Source organism: Toxotes jaculatrix, chromosome 10 (assembly GCF_017976425.1).
Source record: "Toxotes jaculatrix isolate fToxJac2 chromosome 10, fToxJac2.pri, whole genome shotgun sequence".
In the NCBI taxonomy this organism is placed as follows: Eukaryota; Metazoa; Chordata; class Actinopteri; family Toxotidae; genus Toxotes; species Toxotes jaculatrix.
In genome coordinates, this window is record NC_054403.1 from 27,951,209 (window position 1) to 27,972,567 (window position 21,359).

A 21,359-nucleotide genomic window follows, 5' to 3' on the forward strand; every position below is an offset into this window, starting at 1 on the left:
ACTATACTATGACGTTTTTTATGACATTTTGAGGTCAAAAGTTTTTTTGAGTTTTTTTGGCCGATTTTGACGCCTTACTATACTATGAGATTTTTTATGACATTTTGAGGTCAAAAAAATTTTTGACTTTTTTGGCCGAAAAAAACGCCTTACTATACTATGACGTTTTTTATGACATTTTGAGGTCAAAAAAAATTTTGACTTTTTTGGCCCGATTTTGACGCCTTACTATACTATGACGTTTTTTATGACATTTTGAGGTCAAAAAATTTTTTGACTTTTTTTGGCCGAAAAAAACGCCTTACTATACTATGACGTTTTTTATGACATTTTGAGGTCAAAAAAATTTGTGACTTTTTTTGGCCGAAAAAAACGCCTTACTATACTATGACGTTTTTTCTGACATTTTGAGGTCAAAAAAAATTTTGACTTTTTTTGGCCGAAAAAAACGCCTTACTATACTATGACGTTTTTTATGATATTTTGAGGTCAAAAAAAATTTTAACTTTTTTTGGCCGATTTTGACGCCTTACTATACTATGACGTTTTTTATGACATTTTGAGGTCAAAAAAATTTTTGACTTTTTTTGGCCGAAAAAAACGCCTTACTATACTATGACGTTTTTTGTGACATTTTGAGGTCAAAAAAAATTTTGACTTTTTTTGCCCGATTTTGACGCCTTACTATACTATGACGTTTTTTATGACATTTTGAGGTCAAAAATTTTTTTGACTTTTTTTGGCCGAAAAAAACGCCTTACTATACCATGACGTTTTTTCTGACATTTTGAGGTCAAAAAAAATTTTGACTTTTTTTGGCCGAAAAAAACGCCTTACTATACTATGACGTTTTTTATGACATTTTGAGGTCAAAAAAATTTGTGACTTTTTTTGGCCGAAAAAAACGCCTTACTATACTATGACGTTTTTTCTGACATTTTGAGGTCAAAAAAAATTTTGACTTTTTTTGGCCGAAAAAAACGCCTTACTATACTATGACGTTTTTTATGATATTTTGAGGTCAAAAAAAATTTTAACTTTTTTTGGCCGATTTTGACGCCTTACTATACTATGACGTTTTCTATGACATTTTGAGGTCAAAAAAAATTTTAACTTTTTTTGGCCGAAAAAAAACGCCTTACTATACTATGACGTTTTTTATGACATTTTGAGGTGAAAATTTTTTTTGACTTTTTTTGGCCAATTTTGACGCCTTACTATACTAAGACGTTTTTTATGACATTTTGAGGTGAAAAAAAATTTTGACTTTTTTTGGCCGAAAAAAACGCCTTACTATACTATGACGTTTTTTATGACATTTTGAGGTCAAAAAAATTTTTGACTTTTTTTGCCCGATTTTGACGCCTTACTATACTATGACGTTTTTTATGACATTTTGAGGTCAAAAATTTTTTTGACTTTTTTTGCCCGATTTTGACGCCTTACTATACTATGACGTTTTTTATGACATTTTGAGGTCAAAAATTTTTTTGACTTTTTTTGCCCGATTTTGACGCCTTACTATACTATGACGTTTTTTCTGACATTTTGAGGTCAAAAAATTTTTTGACTTTTTTTGACCGAAAAAAACACCTTACTATACTATGACGTGTTTTATGACATTTTGAGGTCAAAAAAAATTTTGACTTTTTTGGCCCGATTTTGACGCCTTACTATACTATGACGTTTTTTATGACATTTTGAGGTCAAAAAATTTTTTGACTTTTTTTGGCCGATTTTGACGCCTTACTATACTATGACGTTTTTTATGACATTTTGAGGTCAAAAATTTTTTTGACTTTTTTTGCCCGATTTTGACGCCTTACTATACTATGACGTTTTTTATGACATTTTGAGGTCAAAAAATTTTTTGACTTTTTTTGACCGAAAAAAACACCTTACTATACTATGACGTTTTTTATGACATTTTGAGGTCAAAAAATTTTTTGAGTTTTTTTGGCCGATTTTGACGCCTTACTATACTATGAGATTTTTTATGACATTTTGAGGTCAAAAAAATTTTTGACTTTTTTGGCCGAAAAAAACGCCTTACTATACTATGACGTTTTTTATGACATTTTGAGGTCAAAAAAAATTTTGACTTTTTTGGCCCGATTTTGACGCCTTACTATACTATGACGTTTTTTATGACATTTTGAGGTCAAAAAATTTTTTGACTTTTTTTGGCCGAAAAAAACGCCTTACTATACTATGACGTTTTTTATGACATTTTGAGGTCAAAAAATTTTTTGACTTTTTTGGCCGAAAAAAACGCCTTACTATACTATGACGTTTTTTCTGACATTTTGAGGTCAAAAAATTTTTTGACTTTTTTGGCCGAAAAAAACGCCTTACTATACTATGACGTTTTTTATGACATTTTGAGGTCAAAAAATTTTTTGACTTTTTTGGCCGAAAAAAACGCCTTACTATACTATGACGTTTTTTATGACATTTTGAGGTCAAAAAATTTTTTGACTTTTTTGGCCGAAAAAAACGCCTTACTATACTATGACGTTTTTTATGACATTTTGAGGTCAAAAAAATTTTTGACTTTTTTTGGCCGATTTTGACGCCTTACTATACTATGACGTTTTTTTATGACATTTTGAGGTCAAAAAAAACTTTGACTTTTTTTGGCCGAAAAAAACGCCTTACTATACTATGACGTTTTTTATGACATTTTGAGGTCAAAAAAAATTTTGACTTTTTTTGGCCGAAAAAAACGCCTTACTATACTATGACGTTTTTTCTGACATTTTGAGGTCAAAATTTTTTTTGACGTTTTTTGGCCAATTTTGACGCCTTACTATACTATGACGTTTTTTATGACATTTTGAGGTCAAAAAAAATGTTGACTTTTTTTGGCCGAAAAAAACGCCTTACTATACTATGACGTTTTTTATGACATTTTGAGGTCAAAAAAAATGTTGACTTTTTTTGGCCGAAAAAACGCCTTACTATACTATGATGTTTTTTATGACATTTTGAGGTCAAAAAAAATTTTGACTTTTTTTGGCCGATTTTGACGCCTTACTATACTATGACGTTTTTTATGACATTTTGAGGTCAAAAAAATTTTTGACTTTTTTTGGTCGAAAAAAACGCCTTACTATACTATGACGTTTTTTATGACATTTTGAGGTCAAAAAAATTTTTGACTTTTTTTGGCCGATTTTGACGCCTTACTATACTATGACGTTTTTTATGACATTTTGAGGTCAAAAAAATTTTTGACTTTTTTTGGTCGAAAAAAACGCCTTACTATACTATGACGTTTTTTATGACATTTTGAGGTCAAAAAAAATGTTGACTTTTTTTGGCCGAAAAAACGCCTTACTATACTATGATGTTTTTTATGACATTTTGAGGTCAAAAAAAATTTTGACTTTTTTTGGCCGATTTTGACGCTTTACTATACTATGACGTTTTTTATGACATTTTGAGGTCAAAAAATTTTTTGACTTTTTTTGGCCGAAAAAAACGCCTTACTATACTATGACGTTTTTTATGACATTTTGAGGTCAAAAAAAATTTTGACTTTTTTTGGCCGATTTTGACGCCTTACTATACTATGACGTTTTTTATGACATTTTGAGGTCAAAAAAATTTTTGACTTTTTTTGGCCGAAAAAAACGCCTTACTATACTATGACGTTTTTTATGACATTTTGAGGTCAAAAAAAATTTTGACTTTTTTGGGCCAATTTTGACGCCTTACTATACTATGACGTTTTTTATGACATTTTGAGGTCAAAAAAATTTTTGACTTTTTTTGGCCGAAAAAAACGCCTTACTATACTATGACGTTTTTTATGACATTTTGAGGTAAAAAAAAATTTTGACTTTTTTTGGCCGAAAAAATGCCTTACTATACTATGACGTTTTTTATGACATTTTGAGGTCAAAAAAATTTTTGACTTTTTTTGGCCGAAAAAAACGCCTTACTATACTATGACGTTTTTTATGACATTTTGAGGTCAAAAATTTTTTTGACGTTTTTTGGCCAATTTTGAGGCCTTACTATACTATGACGTTTTTTATGACATTTTGAGGTCAAAAAAAATTTTGACTTTTTTTGGCCGAAAAAAATGCCTTACTATACAATGACGTTTTTTTTGACATTTTGAGGTCAAAAAAATTTTTGACTTTTTTTGACCGAAAAAAACGCCTTACTATACTATGACGTTTTTTATGACATTTTGAGGTAAAAAAAAAATTGACTTTTTTTGGCCGAAAAAAACGCCTTAATATACTATGACGTTTTTTATGACATTTTGAGGTCAAAAATTTTTTTTACTTTTTTTGGCACATTTTGACGCCTTACTATACTATGACGTTTTTTTTGACATTTTGATGTGAAAAAAAAATGTGACTTTTTTTGGCCGATTTTGACGCCTTACTATTTAAGTTACTATCAACAATCATGTAAAAATATGTACAAAATGAATTACTAATGTATTTTTTTATTTATTATAATATAAATATGCCTTCATTTACTCCATATAAAAAATAAATTCTAAAAATACAAAAAACAATTATTTACAATTCAACTTTTAACAATATTAAACTTTCAGGTTTTTTCTTTTAAAAAAAATTAAACAAACAATCAATTCTCAGGTGCCTGTGCAGGTTGTTTGTGGAGCCGGCTCAAAATGAAATTCTTTTCTTGCAGACTTTTCACACTGCCTTTGTATTATCAATATAATTGAAATGGTTCCAGATTTTGCTTCTTTTCCTGGTGTCACTCATTGTCTTAACTATACCTTTCTAATGCATCAATATTTTCTTTTCTTGTAGCCCCTGGCTCTCTATCTCTCTGCCCCTCCTGCTCTCCTATTCATGTGCTACTGCTGCTGCGAGTGTAACTACCGCCCCTCCCCCCTCTACTCAGCGCAAACACAGGTCGCAAACACATACTGATCAATTACGTGCGGCTTGAAGAAAAAAGAGAAAATGAAAAAAAAAAAAAAACGGCTCCCAATCAGGAGCCCGCTCCCGTCGTTCACTTCAAAGAGCCGGCTCTAAGAGCCGTTTCATTGTGACCGACACATCACTACACACCAAGTGAACACAACACACACAAGCATGCACATGCACTAGAGACGCTGGGGCAGGGGGCTGCCCAGTGAGGTGCCCGGGGAGCTGGGGTGGATCGGTGCCTTGCTTAGGGGCACCACAGCTATGGTCGCAGAGGCAGGGGAGGCGCGTCTCCTTCACCACCATATCCGTTTTTTTTTGCGCTTGGTTGAGGGATCGAACCCACGACCCTCCGGCCGGTCCAAAGCCGCACTCTTAACGTACTGCGCCCCCAAATTTTGATAAAGAACGTAGATATATATTTATGCCTCTGCCTACGTCACTGCTCACAAGCAACTTTACAAAACCTGCTGAAATACGGCCAAAGATGGCTGCCTGATTCTGAGCTGGAGGGCTCAGGCTCACACTCAGCCCACGTTGGCTCTGGGTTCATGTTGATGTTGCACGTCGTTTCTTCTCGCGGGAATCAGGCCAGTCCACCAGCTCGTGCTGCTATCAAACATGCGCTCTGCCATCATTGGAGGGAATAGAGCCACCTGATTGGTTGGCAATGGCTAACAATGCCTCAACGCAATCAGTCTGTAACGAGTAACAGCATAAATTGTAGAAATGTAGTGGAGTAGAAAGTACAGATAACTGCTGCAAAATGTTACGGAGTAAAATCAAAAGTATGTATAATTATTTTTACTTCAGTAAAGTACAGATAGGCTTTGTTAAATTCCACCACTGTATATATCACAAGGAACTCATAGTACCTTAATACCCTACTAGAACTCTGAATGCAGGCCTACTGTGGCAGGTCCTTCAGTTATCAGGCTCCTCTTCTGTGGAACCATTTACCAGTTTGGGTCTCGGAGGCACTGGGAGGCAGATTTGCTCTCCGTGTTTAAGAGGAGGCGAAAAACCTTCCTCTCTGATAAAGCATGTAGTTAGTTCAGGCTCAGGCTTTGATCGAACCATCTACTAGTTAAGCTGCTATAGGCTCAGACTGCCGGGGGATTTCCCATCATGCACCAAGCTCCTCTCTCACTCTGTTTGTTCTCATTCATATCCCATTAATACATATTACTAACTCAACTTCTTCTCTTTCCTGTGGGTTTGTTCTCTCTCTCTCTCTGTAGATCATATTATAAAGAGTCTGAACCTGCTCTGTATGGACAGTGCTAATGACTTCTGTTATGATTTGATGCTGTATAAAGAAAACTGAACTGAATTGAATTAAATCTGTTAGATTCATATTAAAGAAAAATAAACTACTGTAAAAGCTCTCCTCAGTTTCCCAGCATGCCCTCCTCCTCTCCCTCAGTTTCCCAGCATGCCTACCTGCGTCTCGGTCAGACACAGCCCACTGGCCAGCTGCTTCCTCTCAGCTCCGACCACGTAGTGATTTTTCTCGAAGGCTCGTTCGAGACGCAGCAGCTGAGACGGAGAGAACGCCGTCCGGATCCTCTTGGGTTTCCTGGAGAACGGACCGTGGAGCAGCAGGTTCTCCGGACTGCTGTCCTCCCCTGAACACACACACACACACAGGTTAACAAATCTCTGCTTGAGGTTTTTGATCAAACACTGACAGAGGAACACCTTTGTGCTCATTCGATCGGCTTTTTAACGAATCATATTAACAGTCAAACAGCGAACAAACAAAACAACCACAAAGAGACACAAAACAGCTACAAAGAGACACTAGAAGACCACAAAGAGATGCAAACTGATGCAAAACGACCTCACCACAATGCAAAATAACCATGAAAGACAGAACAACTACAAACAACATGGCTGTGTGGTTTGTGGTTGTATTGTGTCTCTTTTAATCTGAGGGTTTTACAGGTCGTTTCAGTCCAGTATCAGCTCTCAGTGTTGCGTCCTGTAAAAGTCCTTCCACATATATATTTACATTTACTATACATATTAAATAAATAAATATTTACTGTTTATATTTACTCAGTGACTGAAAGGTGAACTCAGACACAGGAGCTGTGTGTGTGTGTGTGTGACTCAGCATCACAGTTTCTGCTTAAAGAACAAAAAAATTCATCAAAATATAAAGTTCTCACAGTTACCATGACGACGCCCGGCTGTGAGCATTTGTTACTGTTGTCACTTTGATTTATTCCTGTTTTTGACTCACTGCATCTTATATTATTTTATATTACATTACATTAGCACATACTGATGCGTGTAGTAGTTTAAAGTTTAAAGAGTTTAAAATTATGAGATAAAAAACTTTATTGATCCCACACAGGGAGACTGGAGCGTTTTATTGAGTACGAACAGAAACCAAAATGTTAAAAACCCACCTTTTCTTCCAAAACAGCTCAGAATGAAATGTCAGACTTTTTTCTCCACTGTTACAGTTGGAGGTCGTTTTTATTTTACATCAGAGAATTAGGATTCAACTGAACCCGAGTCTGACTGGAAACAGAAAAGTTCTGAGATAAAATATTCTCACAGTGATGTGATGTGATTACAGATAAGGAATTAGACATAAGATCATTTAAACATTAGAGTAATTAATACAAACTATCTCATTTTTATTCAGAATAAAAACCTGTTGAATGTTGAACATATGCAGATACATGAGCTGCAACGTATCAAACAAAACTCTATTCTATTCCAATATTTAATGAAATAAACTTTCTGCTTTACTTTCAGATCAACAGACAAATGAACATTCGACTCCACTTCATTCATCAACAACTGAAGTTACTGTTCACAACTTCAGTATAAAAACAGAGAACATAAATGTGCTGCTGACGCTAAAACGTTTTCCAGGTCAAAGCTTCAACTAAAATGTGTGAAGACGTTTAGATAGAAAATGGTTCAGTTCATTTTACTTCCGTGATGAAGTGATTTGATTTTCTTTCCCACAGACAACAAACAAAACAGAAGCTCATTTGTTTATGAGACATGTTGATGATCAGTTCAGTAAATCCCGTCCGATCCGAGCGACGCGGCGTCGGGAAAACTGGACGTTGTGTTTCTTTGTGTCGTCGCTTCGACTCCAAACCAACATTCAACATCTGTTTTATTTTTCTGGCTGTTTATTGAAATCACACGTAAATTTTTCTGTGTATTTTACATAAACACAAATTCACGCACGAGTTCCCTTTAACCGCTTCAGCTCGGCTGAAAGGAGGCGCCGCCGCCGACACGCCGTACGCAAAAAAGTCGGTTGATCGGCAGCTTCGAGGAGACGAGCAGGACAATGATGGCGTGCAGAAAGCCGACACGTGCTCACGCCTTTTATCCTGCGTTAAATTCTGTAAAGAGATATTCATATGCAAATTCGGAGTCACGAGCCCTGACTGACGGCGTCTCGGTTTGCAAATATGACGGTTGATTTCTGTTGAATGTCAAATAAAGCGAGACGAAGCTTTAATGTAACAACAGAGTGGAGTTTACAGGGAGGTCAGACGTTTCTGCTGCTCGACGCAGAAAAAGCTCCGAAAAACAACAAACAAACAAACTTTCCAGGAGAAATGTACAAACACTCTGCTTTGACTCACATCTCTCTCTGCACATTTATCCAGAACTTTCCATCAAAATAAAACCTGGTCTCCAGCACTTTAATCCATCATCAGTTAGTTTGTTTAAACTCCACCTGAACCAACTACAACATCAGACATTTGAATAACAAAGGAACCAACATGCTGAGGTTCTCCGGTTCCTGCCGACGCTTCGCAGCAGGTTCTCCGGTGGTTCTGCTCATTGTAAAACGGCGCAGGTTAAAAAAGAAGCTGCTTTGTTAAACAAACGTGTCGACGTGTCTCAACAGTCAGAGAGACACAATGAAAGTGGACGTTGTGTCTCTCTTTGTGTTTGTGCACCAATGCACGAACACACACACACTGTGCGTCTGCTGTCTTCTGTCCTGTGTGTTGTCCACTGGACATCGCCACAGCTTTACTGTGCATTAGTACAGTATTATGAAATATTACCGGATGGGATTTATCATAGTGCTGCTGCATTGTGCTCATGTGAATCAGTAACATTAGATTTCAATCATTTCACTGCCACGTTATTTTAATATCATCCATTTATTTATTAAATCATTTGATCACTTGAACATGTTTAACACTGAAAACGAGTGAAGAGCGAAGTAACGCAGCGTCTCCAGTGTCTGAAGAAAGAAAAGAAGAAGAAGAACATGTGACATAAACTGTTTCCTTCTGACTAAACCAGGTGCTTCACTCTACCTGTGACCCACAGCTGTAACCTGCTGTTCTCAGGCTGTAATGACCTTTACTTTGAAGGTTTTAACCCTTTAACTACAGCAGGTCACATTCTGGAAGCAGCTAATGATAACACGCTGCCTAATGAGGCCTTCTGTCATCATCATCATCATCATCATCTTCCTCCTGAATGAACCTCCACGCTCAGCGACCATGTCGTTTTCCTGCTGATGCTACGACAGGTGAGTTTAAAGAACCTGGTCTGCAGACGGACTGATAATCTCACGGCTGAAGGACGAGAGCAAAGAAGAAAGGAGGAGGGGAAATAAAGAGAGAAGGAGGAAAGGGGAGGAGGAGGAGGAGAAGCCAGAACAAACGCAGCAAAAGAAAATAATGAAAGTACAAAAGCAGAGGAGTTAAAGAAGGATGGAGGATAAAAGGAGGAAAGCAGGAGGTGTCATTTGAGAAGGAAGCACAGGAGATGGAGGGAGAAGAAAAAAAAGAGTAAGAAGAAAGAAGGGATAAAAAAGCTGTGTGACATTAACAAAATAAAAGTCTGAGAGAAAACCTGAGAATATTTTCACTGTCAGAGGGAGAGGAGGAGGGAGAGGAGGAGGAAGAGGAGACCAAAAGGTGGAGAAGAAGAAAGAGGATGAGGGAGAAGAGAAAAGAAAGGTGAGGAAATGGTGGGAAAAGAGGAGGAGAAGTTTTGTTGGGGCAGATGGTGCATCAGGCTCCCCGGGTACTGACGACAAGTCCAGACCTGTCTGTGTGTGTGTGTGTGTCTGTGTGTCTGTCTGTGTCTATGTGTGTGTGTATTTGTTGAGACGGAGCTGGTAACAGTCGTTACATGAAGAAAAACAACACAACTCTGAGTCCGTCTCTTTGTTTTTTGTGAGTCATGTGTCACTTGTGTGATGTTTCATCAGAAACGGCCTCAGAGTCTGAGACGACAGTGTGTGAGCTGAGAGGAGGATGAAGGACGATGGACAGATAAATAAACAAACAAACAAACAAACTTTGACGGCTTCATGTCCTAAAAGCAGCAGATGTGGAGCAGACTGTGGCGACCTGTTGGACACGCTGAGCCTCCTCCTCACACAGACGAGTGAGGGAGGGGGCCTCGTCCTCCCGCCACAGGGTGCGGCCTGGGACGTGAAACAGCTGCACAGTGACCAGATGTGTTTGATGCTTTCAGCTCAAACCTGCAGCCGAAGAGAAGCTCTGAGCAGCGTGATCACACACGAAGTCCAAGGAAAGACGTCGCACAAACAGCCTCCAACAATCACAGCAACACAATCACAGCAACACAACACAACACAGCAACATAATTCCAGTCTCATGAACCGACTCCAGCTCCGTGTATCTTCATCTCATCATCACGTGATCCAACGAGAAAACACCAACAGCTGCATGCAGCGCTTTCATGGACGTTACACACCTTCACTTCAGAAACAACAAGAGGCCAACAACCAACTTTCACTCAAACAAGGGTCAAAGGTCAACACCTCCAACAGTTATTTACAGGAGCAGCATCATAGCCAGGAAGCAGGTAAATATTTAAAACAGCAGCGAACGTCTCTCTCCTGGACGTGTCTCTGTGAAACATGTGAACACGCTGTGGAGTCAGACCTGATCGAACCCGTGACCCGGATCATGTTCAGAGGACACGTTTCTGGGGACGAGTGGAGCAGCTGAGATCAGGTTCACGTCCAGAACTGAATCGGTGTGTGAATGTGAATGGGTGAATTTTCTCCAGATGTTCACTGAGCTGAAAAAAACATTTTACTGAAACGTTCAGGATCAACGTGTTTGAGACTAAAAACACAAAACGATCAACGTTTCATCCTGAAACTAACGAAAACATTTATGTTTCCTACAAAGCTGATTTGTTGTTTAGTTGAAAATCAGCATCGTTTCGAGGAGACGTGTCTCCTTCAGGACAGAGGGACACACACACAGAGCTGCTGCCGTTCACTGTCTGAGAAAAACGTTCAGCTCACATCACAAAAACCAAAGCGACACTTCGGTCCAGTAAATGTTCAGATGGAACCTTTCAGGACTTCTCCTCCACCTGGGACAAATTCTGGACATCAGCTTTTATCAAATCTGATTTAAGTTTAAAGTGATTAAAAAATAAAAATCAGAACTTGGTAAGTTGGTAAGGACTCCCCTGAGTCCCCTCAGGGACTCCCAGCTGCCCCTGGACCCAGTGGCAGTTCTACATTGAATTACTCCCTGGGCGAGACCCCCTCCGGGCCCCCCCTCCCTATATTTATATATTTATATTATAACAATCTCCAACTCCAACATTGCTAAAACAATTTAGAAATTAAAGTTATCAGAAATTAAATAAATATACTCTATATACAAAGTGGCAAAAATATACACAATCACACAACAACAGCAGAGAATAACAATAATATAAAATAAAAACAATATAATTTTATTATTTTAAAATAATAAAAAGTAAAAGAATAATATACAAATAAAATATAGAATAAATATTCTGAATAGCACAAATCCTTCATCACACAAATGAAAACACACTAAAGGAAATCTAATTCTAACACTATTGCACTAAGAGCAGCAAACAAACACTAAAACTAAAACCTGACTTTTCCTTCCTGATGCAAAATCATCAGTAACGTCATCAGATGAAATCTGCTCCTCTATCGAATGATTGATACTGATGACAGCAAAGCCAGAGACCCGTTCCTGAGACGTGGCTGACCTCAGGTACGACTTGATCAACTTTAGCTTTGAAAAGCTCCTGAGACCTTTTCTGTCACCTGAATCCTCTTCACACCTGAGCCTGAAACACTCAGAGACAGGAGACAGAAGACAGGAGACAGGAGACGTGAGGCCGTCTGCTGCTTCCAGCTAATGAATAAAAATGAGTCTGTGTGAGAGGAGGAGCAGAGAGGGAGGAGAGGAGGGAGGAGAGGAGGGAGGAGAGGAGGAGCAGCAGGCTGTGGGAGGAGGAGGGAGTTCATGGATCACCTGAGCACTGGAACAGCTTCAGGTAACTCTGCTGTGTTTAACTCTGTTTACACTGTTGCTGCTTGGATTCATCACAGAGGAAACAAACGTCGGATTAAAGCTGGATTCATCTGATCCCTCTGAGCCGCAGAGCTCTGCTGTTTCCACAAACTATTAAAACACATCACACACACACACATCCTTCATCAGCATGAACACACACTACAGAATCAATGTGGATTAATTCGCTGCTGAAAATAGTCCCAAATAAAGTCCCCTGTTTCCTGTTTGTTTGTTTGTTTGTTTAACTCAGTGAGCAGCTGTTTGAGGAAAACGACTGATCTTTATAAAAATGAAACAAAGCTCAGTTTCACGTCTTCAGTCAGTTTCTTTCCCTCTTCAGTGTTTTCACAGCTGTTAGAGACGAGATGAGACGCTGAGAACCACGAAAGCCTCTAATCTGAAGAGCTGAGTGTGTGTGTGTGTGTGTGTGTGTGTGTGTGTGTGTGTGTGTGTGTGTGTGTGTGTGTGTGTGTGTTTAAACACTGATGACCTGGCCGGCCTCTGCAGATCACCTGTGGGGACGACCTGCAGCTTTTAGCTCCGTGCTGATCCTGATGGGACCCTCAGACCGAGCCCTGCGACCCTGTCTGGGTCCAGAGCCACGGTTTGCAAAACTACACAACCAGAGAGTAAAGTCATTGTACCTGTCGACAAACCAGGTGTTGATACAGTGCAGTGACCTGATGAAGCAGGTATTAATCATCAGACAGATACAAACTGAATGTTATTAATAATATCAGTTTATTTTAAATGAAAACTGTGAGTTTCCAAACTGTCGACTTCAAAATCCAGTTTGAGATTTTAAGAATTTAATTCTTCAGATTAAATTTAAAAATATTTAAATCACCACAGTTGGAGATTTATGGTTTTCACTGGACAATGACTTCGATTTTTATCAGTTATTATTAATTATTCTACTATTAAAATCCGAAGATAAACGGATTTCACTCTGTTTTACAGGGTAAATGATCAAATGTTGATTTATGAGAAAAATCCCTTTAAAACTAAAAAATAAAGACAAATACATGAAATTAAAAAATAAAACGGATTTTTACAGATTTCATTTCAGACACAATCTGGGATTAAAAGTTCGTGTGACGTTTGTTTTTAATTCAAATCGACAGGTCAGGATTATTACAGTCATCAGGTGAATTCACTGATCAAATAATCTGCAGATTTATATCATTTCAAAACCGAACTCGACGCACGTGAAGGGGTGAAGGGATCGATCCGTTTGCTCGTGACTGACTGACAGAAACACCACCGGTTCATGTGTTCACACTGAAACTCGCTCACTGACTCACAAAGTGAAGCCGTTAAACTGTGATGATGACTTACAGGCAAAGACACCACGTTACAGCCTGAGGTCAAAGGTCACGAACGATCACAGACAGAGAAACTGGATTTAAACTTCGGTTCGTCGCTTTATCTGACGATCATTTTCTCCAATGATCGTGTTAAATAATCAATGTTCAAATGTTCAGAACTCAGAGAGTTTGAATTTGTAATGAAACGAAACAGAAATGTTTTAAACTTCTGTCACGTTTTGCTGGAAAACGACTGAACGACGAATCGATCATCAAACAGTTTCAGTCTCTGACGATTGATCAACAAATGGCTGCAGCTCTGCGTGAAACCCTGAGGCCGAGCAGCTGAACTCCGCTCACAGACACACACCCTCACACTGCGGGTCCTGACGAAGGACGGTCTGGATCCACTGAGTCTGGATCCAACGAGTCTGGATCCAACGAGTCTGGATCCAACGAGTCCCTCAGTGTCAAAATCATGAAGCTACAACGAACAAAATGACTCACAATGAAGCACAGTGCTACACACACACACACACACACACACACACACACAGTGTTACACACACACGCGCACTGAGCATTCCAACATGATGTTTAAAAAAAAGTTCACTGACTCTGGTGATGTGGACATTAAAGAGACACACACACGCACGCACACACACACACACACACACACACACGCACACACACACACACACACAGGTCGATGATCAGATTCTGTTTAAATCTGAAGTCAGGAAAAAAAATGAAGGCACAGAAAAATAAAGTTTGCTGATGTGAACTTTTCCTGTCAGACTCTGTTCAGTTTGTTTTGTTTAAATGTGAAATTATTTTAAATTTCCCCAAACTTTTTTCTTTTTTAACTAATAAACACAATTCTTTTCTTTTCTTTTCTTTTCTTTTCACTTCATGTATTTTGTTATATTTTACTGATACAAACATTTAGATATCATTATTATTTGAGATGTAATTAATATTTTGTTCTTTTTTAAAACTGATGATGATCAGTATTATTCCATCCAGTTCTGATGATATTATTATTTTTAATTATATTTTATCAGACAGAGAAGAATTCCCTCATAAACGGCGACAAACTCTAAATAAATTATTTTCCTTTCTTTTTTTAAAAAATAATTTTGTGTGCAGAAAAGTAAAATGTAGATTTTCTCTGTGACAGATTTCAGCTCATTTGATTTTATTTTCGTTATTTTCTACTTGTTTTCTAATTTTACTCTTTACAGATGAATTTCACTGTAAAGGTTCGATCATCAATAATCTATTTTTATACATTTATAATAAATTAAAGAGCAGCAGAGATGATCCGTCAGCTCATCTCCGTGATTTCCGGATGATTTCTTCTCTCTGATTTTTTATTTTCCAGATGTGACCGGTTCACCTGCTTTTACAAAACTCACACACACACAAAAAAAAACTTTAAAAGGAGAAAAATGTTGAGAAAGAAAATTTTCGCTTTTTGAAGAACAAAGATTTTTTTTCCACATAATTTCAAAAAGGCCGCGAATTAAAAAATCAGGAGTGTGTCTGTTACTGAACCGCCGAGAATAATCATGATGTCACCAATAATCAGTAAAACTCCCGCCATAAGAAAAGTTCAGACACGGCCCCAAAAACTTCTGAGTGTGTTTCTATTGGAGAATTAAAAACTATTTTATACCAGAGACACACACTGCAGCACACAACTGCACACAACTGTACACAACTGCACACAACAGCACACAACAGAGAAACGATCCGTTCAGACCAAACTGCTCCTCATGTGACTGAAGCTGTTTAAACGGAGCTGCCTGATCAGAACCACACACCGTTACTGATACCAATAATCAATACTGACGGAAGCCGGAGAGGCCTCAAACAGATCAGCTCACTGAACTAACGCGTGGCTTCATATTAAATAATTACAGGAGATAGTTACAGGCTCACGCTGCAGCCTCAATGTGAACATGAACACATTAACTAATGAACACATGAACGTACAGTTCTGAATAAATCTGTGTTAATGACCAGAGCTGCACATAGAAAATATACATACGTAATATACATTTTTTATATACGTTTAAGAAAAAAGATTAAATGAGAATCAGTAAAATGTTCTGATAATAAAAATAAAAAAACAGAGGAAGGATGAAAATCACCTTCATGTGTTCATATTAACAGGTTAATATTCGGCTGAATAAATGTTTCATCAGCTGCTTGAAAGAGAAGGAACAGCAGCAAAACACAATCTCCGAGGCTCCAATAAAAAAACCAATAATACACCAATAAAATATCAATAACACAATTCATCATCATCAGAACTCTGACACAGTGTCTATCAGACTCTGCTGCTGCCCGCTCAGCACTGATCTCAGGACGGTCTGATCTCAGCATTTCACCGAGTTTCTTATTATTATAATAATGATTATAACCGTTATTATTATAATCATTATTATTATTACGTCATTTTAATAATAAAATTATCAGATACATTATTTTTATTTTTACGGAATAAAAATATTTTTCATTATATGAAAATACTAATTTAAAAACAGAGAAAATAAAACTGATATTTCCGATATAATATGATCCAGATTCTGATCCCAGGTCTGAATTTTCTGAAACACACACACACGCACACACACGCACACACACACACGCGCACACACACACGTGCTGATGAGATGGAAAGTGTGAGAACAGTAAAATCAAAGCTGCTCAGATTCACAGAAACCTGGAGCACCACATCCGCGGGCCCTCTGAAGCGCGCGCACCCTCCCTCCCCTCGGCTCACCTTGGAAGCGGTGTCCCAGGTACCGGCTCCGCAGCACCCAGGGGTAGAAGCTGAGCGCGTCCCGGTGCTGCGGGCTGAAGAAGCTCTGCGGGGGGATCTGCAGCGGGTGCAGCGGCAGCCCGCCGGGGCTCTGCGTGTGTGTCCCGGGCTCCTGAAGAACCATGTCCGGCCCGGCAGAGTACAAAGTCCTCCCGCTGCTTCCCTGGAAGCAGGAGCCGAAGACCCCGGCGGCTGCGGCGGCGGCGGCGGCTGGGTGCAGGGACTCCGGGAACCTGAGCGCCGTGGGCCGGATGGGCTCATCCCCGGAGCCGCCGCCGCTGCTGTGGCTGTTCGCGTCCTTCCCGACCAGAGACTCTATGGTGAAGCATTTCTTGTTATTGCTGTGCTGGAACATTGTAAGCACCTGGAGCGGAGCAGATCACGAATACGGAGAAGATATTAACAAGTCGGCGTCCAGTTAGTCCAGTGCCTCGGACTCGGGGGGCTCAGATTCCCAGCTTCCCCCTCAGACCCATAACTCTCCCCGAGAGTCCGCCTGTGCGTAAAAGCCGTGGGCAAATCCTGAGTTTTTGCACCTGGAAGCGGTGAAGTTCCCTCTCACCTGTGTCCGGGGCGGTGTCTCTGCCCGCTCTCCGTTCCGCTGAGGCCGTCTCTCGCAGGTTCAAAAGCAAACGAACTCCTCTCAAAGTCTCCGGTCGGAGCGCGGCGCAGATCCTGGGAGCAGCGGCCGGGTGTGAGCAGAGAGCGGCGGGGCTGCAGGGTTCTGATCAGTCGGTGTCTCCTCGCGCCTCCTGCCGCTGCATGCTGGAGTGTGAGCCGAGCCGGGAGTGTCTGTCAGTCACCAGGCTGCACTCAGATACCTGCCCTGCCCTCCCTGCCAGAGGTGCGCCGAGCATGCGCACAGGCGGCTGCGCAGACAGCCATTTTGTTGATGGAGTGAATGAAGGTGGGGAAGCGAGGGGGAGGGGGGTGGCGTGTCACACAGTGATGAAGAGGATGCGGATGACGGTGCGCGCGTGCGTGTGTGTGTGTGTGTGTTAACAGAGAAACTAAGGGCCGGTGATTCATTTACTCTGGTTCATTAATATGAGACGCAGCGTCTTCAACAGGTGTTTGTGAGGAACAGGTGAGTTTTCCACCTCATAAACAGACGTATACAAACCTACCTGCTGCCCCATGCAGCAATGTGTAAGTACCCCCAGGCTCCCATTCAGCCCAGTGCTCCCATTCAGCCCAGTGCTCCCAGCACATAATAACTGATGTGTGTTAGTTTTCATAAACTTTATGAAAAACGTAAACATCACGTGAGCTCAGGAAGCTCAGGGTCCCTGTGCCAGAGCCACCTCCACTGTGCTGCAGGAAGCCAAACACACCTGCAACTCACAAAAAGTTAGATTTAATCCTGAAATACTTTGATTTAATCAGTCAGTGATGATGATGATGATGATGATGATGATGATGAGGCCGATCAGCTGATCAGAGCAGGAAGCAGCTCAGGCCTCACAGAGAAAGTTCTGGGATTTTTGTTAAAAACGACTTAAACAATTCAAATGACTGAAACTGTGGCCAGTTCATTTCCTGTCAGTGGTTTAATGGTTTCAGCTGTGACTGGTTTCTGAGTGTGTGTCCTGGGAAACAGCACACGGAAGCATTACACACATTTTTATTTGTTTTTTTACATTAATCTTTAAGAGGAAAAGAACCTGAGGGTGCAGACAGCGAGCTCCACCTACCCTGGAATACCCTGGAATACCCTGGAATTTGTGGTGGTGGTTCCAGATTCAGCTGTTTTCACGTTTTTATTATAAAAACATCAAATATTTCTCCTTTAACAGAATCAGTTCTGAAACTATCTTCAGTTTGATTCTGAAGATGGATGATTATTGATTATTTATTTATTGGCTGTCAGGTAATGAAGGAGGGAACCAGGTGAAAGAGAGAGGTTTCCTCTGACCTTTGACCACAGGGTCAACTGACCTGTCACTCAGTGCGACACACACACACACACACACACACACACACACACACACACACACACACACACACACACACACACACACACACACAGTTAAAGCACACTGCTTTGTCTGACTGAAGCCAATAATAATGTTCTCATCATTAATTCATGTTTAAACTGACAAACAGAAAATGGAGCAGCAGATGAATCACAGCAGGTCTGATCTCCAAAAACAACAAACAACATTTTACTAAACAATTCATCACTGAAGTCAAATGTCAACAATCCTCTGGTGTCAGTTTCTCCGGTGTGAGGATTTTCTGTTTTTGTCAGTTTGTGTTTGTCCTTCTGTCTCAGTAAACCTCAGTAAGTCACAGACAGACTCGGGTGACGTGGTCTCTCGGTCTGGGGGAGGCCTGTCACATGTCAGTACTGGGGGGCTTGTCTCATAATCTGTCCCTGATTGACATAAAGCTGTTATGGAGCGCGGACGTGAAGACAGATGAATTCAGCGACTCTCGTTCATCTTTTACAAAATGAGAAAAACATTTCTGAGATTTTCAGAAACCTTTTTTCTTCGTCCTGTTTTTGTGACTCGTGTCCGTGTCACCTCTCAGACTCGGTCCTCCGTTCATCAGGCACCATTTGGGCGTCAGAATCGACCTATGCGGCCTGGACTAGGCCCTTCCTGTGCAGCTTTGGGACCTGGAGGACAAATGCCAGCCCATTCAGGAGCCTCTAATTGTGGCCAGGGAAGCTCCACAAAGGCCCCCTGCCTCCGCCTTCAATGGGCTGCCCTGCGGAGGCCCGTGTGAACCGCAGAGCCCCTTTTTCCTCCCCATCCTGCCTCAGTATGTCGGCCTCCGCCCCCCTGCTCCCGCCGCCCCCTCCACATGTTAATTAATAGGCCTTACTGGCAGATTTGGATCCTGCTCGGCTTTGATTGAAGGCGGCCATTAGCATCTATTAATTTTGCCTCTGGCGTTTTATCGCTGGCTCTGAAAAGAGGAATTAAGTGGTGTGAGTTATTGTGAGGGCTCGGGGTGTGAGGCTGAGTTAAAATGTGATTATTGTCCCTGCAGCCTGGAGCCAGCTAACTGCTGCTAAGCCCTCTTGAAAATGAAGGGGCGACTCCTCTCATTAGAGCCCAACAAGGGAAAGATATTAACAGGAAATAACTGCAAATTTCTTTTCTCTCCTTCTAATCTCTTCTTTTTATGTTCCACGTGAAAAGGACACTTAAAAATGTAAAGGGGGGGGGGGGGGGGCGTGGCCAAACAGCCGCGGTGATGATACAGTTGTCCAACCTCAACTCTGAGTTCTGATGTTGTTTTTCAGAAAGATCAGGTTTAACTGTGTGAGGAGAAGCTGCAGGACGGTTGGACACGTCTGCAGCTTCAGCACTGATCGTGTTGTCCAACCTCAGTGGGACGGGACGTGTATAAATAAAGAAGACTCTGTCTGAAGTCTCTGCCTTCTCTTGTTCACTTCTCTCTGCTGTAACTGTCTTCATGTGATACGAGCAGCACAGGTCCAGGTCCACCCTTACAGAGGGTTTCTCTCAGTGTCAGAGCCGTTTTATTGGAAGTGGGACGTCAGCTGTGTGTCGCTGTTCGATGCCCCCGGTGGCAGCACAGCTCGGTCACACCTGCTGATCAGTTCATTCATACTCTCAGTCCTGAAACTCATTTTTACAGTTAATTTATCGAGTGATTTAGAAACTAACAGATAGCTTCAGGTTTTTTCCTCTTTCAGTCTGTTGTTTTCTTAAAGATAAAAATGAGGCTCCTCCGCTGACTGACACTTTGTTCCTTTCATCCTTCACTTCTCTCTTTCCTTTTTATCGCTGTTCATTCATCCATCCTCCCTTTTCACACACACTCACACTCTCCTCTCTGCTTCAGGTGTTTCCAGGTGGCTGTGAAGTGCCATGGGAACACTGTGACATGACAGCAGAGGCTGTGACCCATAGCTAACACACACACACACACACACACACACACACACACACACACACACACTCACACACACACACACACTCACACACACACACTCACACACACACACACACTCAGCAGGGGCTGACCTGCAGCTTTCAGGTATTGTCTCAGCTTGTCAAACAGCCACTGACACAATGATCCCTTTACATCCGCTCAGCGCTTCACACACACACACACACACACACACACACACACACACACACACACACACACACACACACACACACACACACACACACACACACACACACACACACTTAGATCTGTGGGTTTTTACAGAGCTGTGATTGGTCGGATCTGAGGGGTCAGGTGAGGAGGTCTGCTGTGACCTGCCATCAGTCCAAATCTTAGAATCTGTTCTAGGCGAGAGGCCGGTTCACCAGTACAGAGGACTGGGACCAGTGAGAGAGGACATAAGTCTCCAGGTCTTTGAGAGAGGAAGTTTTTAACTTTACTAATTTACACAACCGGACGAACCACGTAAAAAAATAAAACATAAAAACAATGGAGGGAAACATCAAACTTTACCTCACACTGTTAATGCTTTCTGCTGGTGGGCTGCAGCGCCCCCCAGAGGCAGGTTACGGCTCCATCCTTCTGCATCAAGTCTTTGTTCTGAGTCAGTGACGCTGGTCTCAGTTTGTTGCTGCGTGTTGTGATGACGATGATGAGTTCAGTTGTGTTGTTGTTTCGTCGGCAGGTTGTCAGAGCTGAGCTGAGAGGTGAGTCAGGACAAAAACACCTGGTGGGAGAAATATAAAAGCCAAAAAACAAAGTTCACAGTCCCAGCATCACCCAACTATCTGAAGAGTCCTCTGCTGCTCTCTGGTGGTCATACATGGGTACTGCACAACCACACCAGAGCAAGGCCTCGTTCCTCATATGGATGAATGAGAGTTAACTTGGTTTGATGGGAATTTACTCTGAACAGATCTGATCAAACCACACAGGTCACACCAACAGTTCCTCTGCTTTCAGTTCAAAATGAACATGAGGTGATTTTAATTTTAATTTTAAGTTTGTATCAAACTTTAACTTTGAGATTTGA

At 40.6% G+C, this 21,359-nt stretch overlaps 1 protein-coding gene across 1 annotated transcript in view; it reads right to left on the minus strand.

Annotated features, from left to right (window-relative positions):
- The window catches only part of emx3 (empty spiracles homeobox 3), a 41,114-nt gene extending 24,241 nt beyond the window's left edge, over positions 1–16,873 (minus strand). Inside the window, exons 1-2 of the mRNA XM_041048294.1 lie at positions 16,355–16,873; positions 6,363–6,547 (exon numbers count right to left, since the gene is read on the minus strand). Of these exons, the coding sequence (XP_040904228.1) occupies positions 6,363–6,547; positions 16,355–16,748 (579 nt within the window). The 5' untranslated portion in view covers positions 16,749–16,873. The remainder of the gene's footprint in view (positions 1–6,362; positions 6,548–16,354) is intronic.
- Between the last annotated feature and the right edge of the window lie 4,486 nt (positions 16,874–21,359).